The sequence below is a fragment of the Heterodontus francisci genome, chromosome 34, assembly GCF_036365525.1.
Source record: "Heterodontus francisci isolate sHetFra1 chromosome 34, sHetFra1.hap1, whole genome shotgun sequence".
NCBI lineage: Eukaryota > Metazoa > Chordata > Chondrichthyes > Heterodontiformes > Heterodontidae > Heterodontus > Heterodontus francisci.
This window is the reverse complement of record NC_090404.1, coordinates 21,282,730-21,294,843: the sequence shown is the minus strand read 5'-3', so window position 1 is coordinate 21,294,843 and position 12,114 is coordinate 21,282,730. Positions and strand designations below refer to the sequence as shown.

Here is a 12,114-nt window from a genome sequence, read left to right as displayed (position 1 = left end):
GGTGTGTCAGCAGCTGGGATGACCGAGTGAATCCCTTCCCACACTCTGAGCAGGTGAATGGCCTCTCCCCAGTGTGAGTACGCTGGTGTACAGTGAGGTCAGATAATCGCCTGAACCTAGCCCCACAGTGAGAGCAGTTGAACGGTCTCTCATCGGTGTGAACACGTTGATGGGATGTCAGTTCCCGGGAACTTTTATAGCGATTCCCACAAATGAGACATTTGAAAGGTTTCTCCCCAGTGTGAACTCGCTGGTGTGTCAGCAGGGCGGATGATCGAGTGAATCCCTTCCCACACTCGGAGCAGGTGAACGGCCTCTCCCCAGTGTGAACACGCCGATGTCTCAGCAGGGTGGATGAACTGATGAATCCCTTCCCACACTCACAGCAGGTAAATGGCCTCTCCCCAGTGTGAACATGCTGGTGTGTCAGCAGGTCAGATGAATTAGCAAATCCCTTTGGACACACAGAGCAGGTGAACGGTGTCTCCCCAGTGTGAAGTCGCTGGTGTCTCAGCAGCTTGGATGACTGAGTGAATCCCTTCCCACACTCAGAGCAGGTGAACGGCCTCTCCCCAGTGTGACTGCGTCGATGAATTTCCAGCTCAGACGGGTAATTGAATTCTTTCTCAAGGCCCCCACCTTTCCCTGGCTTCTCCCCAGTGTGACTGCGCTTGTGTTTCGACAGGCCAGATGATCGACTGAAGCCTTGTCCACACACAGAACACGTGTACAGTTTCTCCACACTGTGATCGGTGCTTTTTCTTTCCATGGTCAAAGGTCGATGATATTCAGATCCTGATGAATCGAGCGACTCTGTCAGATCTCGACATGATGTTTGGTTTGAGTTTCCCGTCTCTAAATCCTCCCTTTCTAATCGCCTGTAAAAATGAAGTTAAAACAGAAAAAAGTGAGAGAGAACCCAAAAAAACACAAAGGCAGGTTGTGAAATTGAGCTGAATGAATCTGGTAACTTGTGGGACCAGAACAGAGAGTGGGCGGAGCTTCAGGGTCCCAGTGACCGGGACAGAAAATCATTGGCTCATTGATTTGATTCTCACTCTGCACACAGGGGCTGGAGAACTGAACCCAGTCAGAGTAGAGGGAGGGAGAAAACTGGCAGTGGAGGAAAGAAATGGTGCAGATGGTGCCATGGGTTTGGATTTCAGTACAGGGAGGAGGGAGAGTGTGTGGGACGGGGATTTACAGCTTTGGAGGAACAAGAGAGGAAAAGATGTTCCATAGAAATTAGAATTGTCTGTCCTGAGTTTCTATCCTGTAATGACAGTGGTGACTGCAGTAAACTCCTTTCACAGGGGATTTGGAGAGGATTTATACACATTGACTTGATTCTGCACACGGAGGGTTTCTCACCATCTCTCCTGAAGGTGCTGGTATGTGTTACTGTTCCCACAGAATTGTAACAGATAAAATCAAACTAAACATTACATCAAGATCTGACACAATCACTCAATTCACCAGCACCTGAACATCATTGCCCTTTAAACATGAAAGCAAAAAGCCCCGTTCACAGTGGGGAGAAACCATACACGTGTTGTGTGTGTGGACGAGGCTTTAGCCAATCATCTGGCCTGTCGAATACAAGCTCAATCACCCTGGGCAGAAACTGTGGAATGTGGGGACTGAGAAGGAATTCAGGTACCTGTCTGAGCTGGGAACTCATCAACACAGTCACACTGTGCAAAGGCCTTTCATCTGCTGTGTGTGTGAGACAGGACTCACTCAGTCATCCAGCCTCTGTACAGACCAGCGAGTTCACAAGTGACTGCAGGGGTTGGATTCTGCTGTTATTGCTGCTGTTGATCACATCCAGGACTGAACCATATTCATTTTGACAATGGGTTTGTATCTGCTGGGGTGGTTTAATATTCTGGTGATTGGTTTGCTCTACTTCGTAACCTTTAATCTTCCTTTGGGCTATTCTCCGGGTTTTGTGGGATGAAACAAACAGTGATTTACTTGTACTTCTTGCAATTTACGATATTATATTCACCACTCACGATGTGATCTATTCGATATTGGGAAGACCAAACAGCGATTGGCTGATCCCTTTTTAGAACACCTCTGTTCAGTCTGCAAGCGTGACCCTGAGTTTCCGGTCACTTCCCATTTTAATTCTCCGTCCCACTCCCACTCTGACCTCTCTGTCCTCGGCCTCCTGCACTGTTCCAATGAAGCTCAATGGGAGCTCGAGGAACAGCAGCTCATCTTTCAATTAGACACTTTACAATCTTCCGGACTCAACATTGAGTTCAGCAGTTTCTGCACCAACAGAGAGCTGTCGGGATCTGGAACGCTCCACCTGAAATGGTGGTGGAATCTGATTCAATCAGTCATTTTAAAAGGGAGTTGACAGGTATTTGAGAATGAGGAACTTACAGGTTTACAAAGAACAAGTGGGTGTGTGGGACTAAGCACGACTGTTCTTTCAAAGAGCCAGCACAAGCACAAAGGGTTGAATGGCCTCCTTCGCTGCTGTAAGTTTCTATGATTTTAGCAGTTGGCCATTTAGTCCCTTGAGTCTGTTCCACCAGGCAATGAGATCATGGCTGATCTGTGACGTAACTCTACATACCCGCCTTTGCACTATATTCCTCAATACCTTTGGTTAACAAAGATCTATCAATGTCAGATTTAAAATTAACATTGATCTCACATCAACTGCTGTTTGTGGATGAGAGCTCCAAACTTCTACCACCCTTTGTGTGTAGAAGTGTTTCCTAACTTCACTCCTGAAAGGTCTGGCTCTAGGTTTTAGACTATGTCCTCTAGTCCAAGATTCCCCAGCCAGTGGAAATAGTTTCTTTCTAGCTACCCTATCAGTTTCAATTAACATCTTAAAAATTTGACCAAATCAACCCTTAATCTTCTGAATACCAGGGAATGCAACCCTCAGTGAGGTTTTGCATTTTGGCAGAAGGGATAGAGAGAGGCTATAATTACTTAATGACACATCTCCGCAGGGACGGAAGGACCTGAGGGGGTTCATGTGCATAAATCTATGAAGGTGGCAAAACCTATTGCGACAGCAGCTAGCAAAGCATATGAGATCTTGGGCTTCATAAATAGAGGTATTGAGTACAAAAGCAGGGAAGTTATGCTGAGCCTTTATAAATCTCTGGTTCAGCCACAACTAGAGTATTGCATCCAGTTCTGATCATCACACTTTTGGAAGGATGTGTGGTTCCTTGAGAGGGAGCAGAGGAGATTTACCAGAATGGCTCCTGGTATGAGGAAATCTAGCTACAAGATTAGGTTGAAGAAGCTGGGGTTGTTCTCCTTGGAGGAATGCAGGTGGAGGGGAGATCTGGTAGAGGTGTACAAGATTATGACAGGTTTAGATAAGGTAGACAAAGATAAGCTGACGGTACAAGGACCACGGAGCACAGATTAAAGTTTTGGGCCAGAGATAGAGGGGGGATGTGAGACAAAACGTTTTTATGCAGTAATGACCTGGAACTCACTGCCTAGAAGGGTGGTGGAAGCAGAGACAACCAATGATTTCAAAAGAAAATTAGGTATGGACTTGAGGGAAATAAACCTGCAGGACTACGGAGACAGAGCAGGGGATGGGACTGACACAATTGCTGTGCAGAGAGCTGGCATGAACTCATTGGTCCGACTGTTCTCCTTCTGTGCCATAATGACACTAAGACTCATTTGTGTAAACTCTCCTCATAATTTAACCCTTGGAGTCCAGCTATCATTCAGATAAATCTTCACTGCACTCCCTCCAAGGCCTTAATATCCTTCCTAAAGTGTGGTGCCCAGAACTGAACTCAATGCTCCTGGCGTGGTCTAACCAGAGCTTTATCTATCTCAGTGCTTTTCCAGTCACACTGATACCTGAAATCTTTCCCCACAGACAGAACAGACAAACCTTTTTCCTTCCACATTCAAAGCTGATGATATTCATGCCTTGAAGAATCGAGTCACTCTGTCAAATCTTGATCTGATGTTTGGTTTGAGCTTCCAATCTGCAAATCCTCCCTTTCTAATACCCTGCAAAAAAAAGCTTAGAAAAGCCATCACAGTCGGTCCAGGATAGAAATTCAGAAGAGACAACCATTTCTCATGGTTTGAATTTGCTGTGTGTAAATCCTCCCCTGCTAAGCCCCTGTAAAAGGAGTTTACAAAAGCCATCACTGTCAGTTCAGATTGAAATTCAGAACATTCTCTCCTGCTTCTTCTTCTTGACCCAGGATGGCTGTGCATGTACCCTGTTGCACATTGCCCTGAGAGGCAATACAGAGGAGAAATTACTTCACTCAAAGGATTGCGAATCACTGAAATTCTCTACCCCAGAGGATTGCAGATGCTGCATTGTTGAATACATTTAAGGCTGGGATAGACAGATTTTTGGTCCCTCAGGGAATTAAGGGATATGGCGAGTGGGTGGGAAAGTGAAGTTGAATCCCTCCAAATAAGTCAAAATCGTTTTGAGTGGCGCAACAGGCTCAATGGGCCGTACGGTCGATGCCTGCTCCTATTTCTTGTGTTCAACATTGGCAGCAGCTACATTACCGGGATAGGGAGACACAGTTTAGAAACGCTCAGCAACAAACGTGGGACCGGGAGCTTCTTATTGGGGGTACTGAGGCCTAAACCGACTCCATCACTCCTGCCGTCCCCGCTGCGCTTGACCGACTGTCCGAAACAAACACTGCTCCGCAGTGCGCATGCTCCTGACCATGCGTCACTCCGTCCAGTGACCTCTGACCGCAATGTCCGGGTGATTGACGGAAGGTTTTGACCAATAGCATGACGGGGCGGGACTTGGGTGTTGAGGGTGCCCCGCCCGCTTCTTTCCGCGAGCCCCGCCCTTCACTCGCTCGCTTCGATTCGTTGGAGGACCCACAACCCGCCCGGTCCGCCAGTCCCGCCCCCCCTCTTTCTATTGGTTCGGAGCTAACGTCAATCAGCTGGGCGGGCGGCCAGTGTGAGCTGAGCATGGGCGGCTGGCCGGCCGACAGAGTCTGAGGCAGAGAGCGCGGTTCAAGCAGGTGAGAGGGAGGCGGGTGAATAAAGCCCGGGGCTCGCAGGCTGCAGACACACCGAGTGCGGAGCCAGGAGAGAATCTAAACAGTGAGATCACAACAAAGATCAACCCTCAGCAGCGGCGAATCCCAACAAAGAGCAGAGACTGTCCCAAAATCCAGGAGAGGCAGGGAGCGTCTGTAAATGGAGGAGAAATGGGGACTGGGTGGGCGGGGAGACTTCAGAAACACCCGGTGTCGTCTGTAAACCTCTTTAATAGCGTCCAGGTGCTGTGGAGGTTCCTCTTGGTAACAGGCCGGATTAACGGCCGTTCCTTTGCGCGAGCCCCGCCCCTCGCTTGCTCCGATTGGTTGGAGGACTCACATCCCAGCCGATCCTCCAGTCCCGCCCCTCGCTTGCTCCGATTGGTTGGAGGACTCACATCCCAGCCGATCCTCCAGTCCCGCCCCTCGCTTGCTCCGATTGGTTGGAGGACTCACATCCCAACCGATCCTCCAGTCCCGCCCCTCGCTTGCTCTGATTGGTTGGAGGACCCACATCCCGCCCGATCCTCCAGCCCCGCCCCTCGCTTGCTTCGATTGATTGGAGGACCCACATCCCAACCGGTCTTCCAGCCCTGCCCTCGCTCTCACCGGTGCAGTCAATCTGATGAATAAGCTGCAGTTAACGGCCACCATCCGGTAAAGGAGGAGAAGGTTCAATTTACTGCCATCTTAGCACAGGAAGACCGAGTGGGCGAGGCCTCAGACCCTGATCCCAGGGGAGAAAACCACTGGGATCACTTGTGTGTCCAGCGGCTGTAACCGGATCCACAGCGGGTGAGAAAACCGCCGGGTGCAGGAGAGGGATGAGGGCGGGGAGGCTTCAGAAACACCCGGTGTAGGCCTCAACACCCACAATGAGAAGCTGCCGGTCCCGCTTTTGCACCGAGCGGGGCGGCAGCTGCGGGGCTTCTCCTTTCCTATAGTGCGGAGACCAGAACTGCATACACTATCCAGCTGTGTCCTCACCAGTGTTTTATACATTTCCAGCACAACCTCCCTGCTCTTATATTCTGTGCCTTGGATAATAAAGGCAAGTGTCCCGTATGCCGCCTTGACCAACTTATCTACCTGCTCAGCCCCTTTTAGGGATCTGTGGACATTCACTCCAAGGTCCCTCTGATCCTCTCTACTTCTCAGTATCCTCCCATTTATTGTGTATTCCTTGTTCGCTTTTCCCAAATGTATTACCTCACACTTCTCTGGATTGAATTCCATTTGCCACTGTTCTGCCCTCCTGACGAGTCCATTGATATCTTCCTGCAGTCTGCAACTTTCTTCTTATCAATCACGTGGTCATTTTTTTAATCGTCTGCAAACTTCTTAATCAAACCCCCAACATTCAAGTTCAAATCATTGATATTCACCACAAAAAGCAAGGGACCGAGTACTGAGCTTTGCAGAACTCCACTGAAAACAGCCTTCCAGTTACAAAAACACCATCGACCATTACCCTTTGCTTCCTGCCTCTGAGCCACTTTTGGCTCCAACTTGCCACTTTGCCTTGGATTCCATGGGCTTTTACTTTGGTGACAAATCTGCTGTGTGGGACCTTATCAAAAGCTTTGCTTACACTGTAGCCCCACTCTCCGAATCTTTGGTTGCTCGGTGCGTAGGGAGTTGGGTTAATCAGAGCATCTCCTCCTGGACCTGCTCTTGGGCCTGGTTAAAACAGCAATGTGTAGGTCCAGGATGTACAGGGACTGCGTTGGGGATGAGGGTGTCTCTGTGTCTGCTGGTCACTTTTTTGTGGTCTTGTCCGTGCCCGGGTGGCCCTAGACAGAGAGCATGCTTGATATCTTCTGCATCCAGTGGGGGCTACCTCAGGGTAGAGATGGTCTCATGGACACTGGTAACACCATATTGATCAAGTTAGGAAGGTTCCCTTGGCTATTGGGACTTTGTTGCTTATTTTGTCTTCTTTTAGTTTGATTGGACCACATGTTTCGTGAGAACAAGAGAGGAAAGAATGTTCCATAGGAACAAGAACTGTCTGTTCTGAATTTCTATCTTGTACTGTCAGTGATGACGTTTGTAAACTCCTTTTACAGGGTGTTAGATGGGGAGGATTTGCAGACGGAAAACTCAAACTAAACATCAGGATCTGACAGTCACTCGATTCATCAGGACTTGAATATCATCAGCCTTTGAATGTGGAAGGAGAAATGTTTGTCTGTTCTGTCTGTGGGAAAAGATTTCAAACATCAGTGTGACTAGAAAAGCACCGAGACACACACACCCGAGCGAGAGTGTTCCAGTGCACTGACTGTGGAAAGAGCTTTAACCAGTTACACAGCCTGAAAAAAACATTGCATCATTCACAGCAGAGAGAAACTGTACACGTGTTCTGTGTGTGGACGAGGCTTCAACTGATCATCCAACCTGGAGACACACAAGGACACCTGCATCATGGAGAAACCGTGGAAATGTGGGGACTGTGGGAAGGGATTCAGTTACCCATCAGAACTGGAAATTCATCGGCGCAGTCACACTGGGGAGAGGCCGTTCATCTGCTCACAGTGTGGGAAGGGATTCACTCATTCATCTTCCCTGATAACACATCAGCGGGTTCATACTGGGGAGTGGCCATTCACCTGCTCAGAGTGTGAGAAGGGATTCGCCAGTTCAAACACTCTGTTGATACACAAGCGGGTTCACGCTGGGGAGTGGCCATTCACCTGCTCTGAGTGTGGGAAAGGGTTCACTCGGTCATCACTCATGCTGACACACCAGCGAGTTCACACTGGGGAGAGGCCGTTCACCTGCTCCGAATGTGGGAAGGGATTCACTCGCTCATGCAACTTGCTGACACACCAGCGAGGTCACACTGATGAGAGACCTTTTAAATGTCGAAACTGTGGGAATTGCTTTAAAAGTTCTGCTGAACTGGTGTCCCATCAACGTGTTCACACTGACGAGAGACCGTTCAGGTGTTCTCACTGCAGCATTGGGTTCAAGCGATCATTTGATCTCACTGTACACCAGCGCACCCACACCGGGGAGAGGCCGTTCACCTGCTCAGAGTGTGGGAAGGGATTCACTCAGTCTTGCAGCCTGCTAAGACATCGACGCACTCACACCGGGGAGAGGCCATACACCTGCCCAGAGTGTGGGAAGGGATTCACTCACTCATCCGCCCTGCTGATACACCAGCAAGTTCACACCGAGGAGAGGCCACACACCTGCTCTGTGTGTGGGAAGGGATTTGTTCAGCCATCTCATCTGCTGACACACCAACGAATTCACACTGGGGAGAGGCCGTTCACCTGTTCCGTGTGTGGAAAGGGATTTTCTCAGTCATCCCACCTGTTGAAACACCGACGAGTTCACAAGTGACTGCAGGGATTGGATTCTGCTGCTATTGTTGTTGTTAATCACATTCAGGACTGGACCATGTTGGGATTTATTTCAGTTTATAATCCCTGTACTTGGGCTGTAGTTTACTATTCTGGATACGTCAAATAAATCAGCTTTGCATCAAACAGTGTTCCAGTTCTTGATTTCTCTAAGAGAAGAGGAGACTGATGTTCTGTTACTGACTGCACCATTTTTCGGCCTTTACTCCTTTGTTAATGAAGACTTGTATTTGTATAGTGCCTTTAATGACATCAGGATATCCCACAGTGTTTTACAGGAAATGAAGTTCTTTTGATGTTTACTCAGTGCTGTTGACAGCTGTGACTCAGTGGGTAACACTCTCACCTCTGAGTCAGAAAGTTGTGGGTTCAAGTTTTCTCCGGGACCTGAGCACAAAAATCAAGGCTGACACTCCAGTGCAGTACTGAGGGAGTGCTGCACTGCCTGAGGTGCTGTCTTTCAGCTGAAATGTTAAACTGAGGCCCCGTCTTCCCCCTCTGGTGGTTGTAAAAGATCCTGTGGCACTATTTCGAAGAAGAGCAGGGGAGTTATCCTCAGTGTCCTGGTCAATATTTATCCCTTCATCAACATCAGTAAAACAGATGATCTGGTCATTATGACATTGCTGTTTGTGGGATCTTGCTATGTACAAATTGGCTGCTGTGTTTCCTATATTCCAATAGTGACGACACTTCAAAAGAACTTTATTGGCTGTAAACTGCTTTAGAACATCCCAATGTCATGAGAGTGCTGTATAAATGCAAGTCCTTCTTTTAATGTCGGAAATACGGCAGGAAAATTGTGCACAGCATGTCCCACGAACAGAAAGGAGGCCATGACCACAGAATTATAGTGTCACGCACACAAAAAGTACACACACAAAAGGTACAATGTTACAAATAATGGACAGAATCTGAACAGTTATAAAAACTGACTTTGGCCTGAAAAAATGGACCTTTTAAAAAGTGAACAATGCTTCAAAATGGCTGCTGAAGGAAAAGGACTAGGGACTTTGTATATTCAAACGTTCTGACAGGGGCAAAGGAAAATCTTCAAAGCTAAGAGGTGTCAACTGCACCCATCCTAGAATATTCCAGAATTGAATGGGTTCTTCTGAAACAAGGTGTGAAGTAGCCGTGTCCTGGGCCATTGTGCGATCACCACTGGGGAGAGACCAAAGCGTCTCATATTCGGAGGTGAGAAGTAATGCAGCTTTATCTTAAAAAGCAGCCGAGAGAGAGAGACCTGAGAAAAAAGAAGGCAGTGTCCCGAAGCTTGTTTCCATCAAACCAGAAAGCACATGCCCTGCTGCAGAATTCTGTATCTACTCTATACAGCAGTGAACTAGAAGTGATCCACTGTCTTCAACTGCACTTTCAACCAAGAGAGAAATCTAAAAACACCTCAGGCCTGCAACCAATGAGAACTGGATTTCCAACAGAATTCAACAGGTTTACCATGACCTCCCCCGAAATCTACCCTCCCCCACTTCTAATCGCTTCCCGCTTTTTCCCACTCTGTCTGTCTCTTGTGTCTGTGTGTGTGAGCGAATGTGGTTATGACATTTTTGGGATAAGGTGTATTGATCAATAAAAAATTGATTTTCTGTTTTAAAACCTACAAGAAAGCCAGTCACTGTCTGTTTATTTGACAAATAAAACACCAAGCGGCTAAACCCTTATAACAAACACATTTGATGTGGTCAGGTGGGAGTTGAACAGTGGGAACCAACCAAATCTCACCACGTGGCCGTAACATTAGTGATGTGGTTTGAAGGATAAATATTGACAGCACACTGGGGAGAAAACCTCTGCTCTTCAAAATAACTTTATAGGATCATTTGCATCCATTGGAGAGGACAGATGGGGTGTTGATTGTCGGTGTCATGTGAAAGACAGGACCTCTGACAGTGCAGTGTTCCCTCAGTGCTGTATTGGAATATCAGCCTAGATTTTGTGTTCAAGTCTCTGGATGTGGATTTGAACCCACAATCTACTGACTCATGAGAATGTCAACACCGAGCCACGACGAACACCTCATCATTCCTCAGTTCTCAGACCATCGGCTATCCTCATGGCCAGGTCTCAGCTCTCTATATATTCCAGAGTGCCTCTCCTAGTCTTGGTATCCAGGGAAGGTATCGGTAACATGCACATGTATCTGCCCTTGGAGTGTTTGATGGGAGAGTATAGATGGAGCTTTACTCTGTATCTAACCTCGTGCTCTATCTGTCCTTGGAGTGTTTGATAGCACAGTGTGGAGGGGGCTTTACTTTATCTAACCCATGCTGTATCTGGAGAATGCTTCAAGCAGACACACAATGCTCTGAAAGTCCCATTTCCCGGCACTGACATTCATCACCTCAATAAGCACAACACTGAACCCAAAGATAAGAGAAACCCATCAGTGCCTCCCCTGGACACACTTCCAGAGGGACTGTGAGTGTCCAGGACATTTTTGTACATTCTGCTCAATATTTCATCCCTGTGTCTGAGTCTTTTGGGGATGATTTGAATTTGATGTTGTCTAGTTACTGAGCTACTGACTAGAGGAAATAGTTCCATCGTTTACCTGATGAAATTTTGAAGCCCTCCCTCTGATCTCCAATGACCCTTTGTTCTAATGAAAAGAGCCCCAATTTCTCGAATCTCTCCTGATAACTAAAGCCTCTCTTCCTTGGTATCATCTCAGTGAATCTCTTCTGCACCCTCTCCATGGGCCTTGACATCCTTCCTGGTGTAGGATCCCAAAACTTGACCCAATATTCTAACTGCAGCCTAACCAGTGATTTGTACAGGTTTACATGTCCTTTTGTACTCAACACTACGAATTATAAAACCAAGGATCCATGTACTTTTTAACGACTTTATCAACTTGTCCTCCCACTTTTAAAGGTTTGTTTCTCTGGACCCCTTCTTGTAGGTTTTAGAGATATTAACATAACCTTGCTAAAATACATTGACATCAAATGTCTGATATAATGTGTATTATGGGATGGAGAAGTTTGGTCTGAGTTAGAAACTCAAACAGGTGCTTCACTGCAGACAAGTCACCATGGCAACCTTGATAAACCATTCCATTCCACAGAATCAGTTCATTGGAAACTCTAATCAGATCAGGGGAGAGGACAGGGTTTGTCTGTTATTAACCACAATATAAATTGAAACCAGAGTGAGTCATAGAATAGATTAGATTATAATGTGTGATGTTTATACCTATAATTGTGAAACTATAAGAAATAGCAGAATTAACAGTAGTCAGGATAGTTTAGGGATAATGAGAAAATTACTGCAGAAAAGTAACTGCTGGGAACCAGGGAATGTGTCCTTGTAAATCACAGATTAGGGAAGTTCCAGCTGTCTTTTCCTCACTTCCTGCCAAAATCCAGCAGAGAAGACAAAGAAGAGTCAGGTGCCAGAGCTGGATCACTACAGGGTATAAAAGTGAGGGGATACTGATGTAAGGGGGCAGTCGGGACTGGAGACACCGGAGATCAAGTTCAGGGTGTTCGAGGTTCCATCCAGCGGGCTGACCTCGTGTAAGTGACAGTGGAGACGTGGGACTTGCATGTTTACTCTGATTGATGGATCAATATAAGATACAGTAGTGGACAGAGAATCTATCTGCTCATCTTATATTTCTTAATAACATATGAAAGTCACTAATACTAGAAATCTGGACCTATTAATTATAATCAAGC

At 47.1% G+C, this 12,114-nt stretch overlaps 1 protein-coding gene across 2 annotated transcripts; it reads left to right on the top strand.

Annotated features, from left to right (window-relative positions):
- Nucleotides 1-4,949: 4,949 nt before the first annotated feature.
- Nucleotides 4,950-8,539, top strand: LOC137349184 (zinc finger protein 79-like). 2 transcript variants are annotated; one of them, XM_068014603.1, is made up of 2 exons: nucleotides 4,950-5,021; nucleotides 7,109-8,539. In XM_068014603.1, the coding sequence occupies exon 2, from the start codon at nucleotides 7,467-7,469 to the stop codon at nucleotides 8,391-8,393; it is 927 nt and encodes a 308-aa protein (XP_067870704.1). In that variant the 5' UTR covers nucleotides 4,950-5,021; nucleotides 7,109-7,466; the 3' UTR covers nucleotides 8,394-8,539. The 2 variants fall into 2 exon arrangements, with proteins under 2 accessions (XP_067870704.1, XP_067870705.1); XM_068014604.1 differs by having other exon boundaries at nucleotides 4,956-5,834.
- The last annotated feature ends 3,575 nt before the right edge of the window (nucleotides 8,540-12,114 follow it).

Coding starts and splice junctions, on each gene's coding strand:
- LOC137349184 (XM_068014603.1), top strand. CDS start 7,467: ATGGAGAAACCGTGGAAATGTGGGGACTGTGGGAAGGGATTCAGTTAC.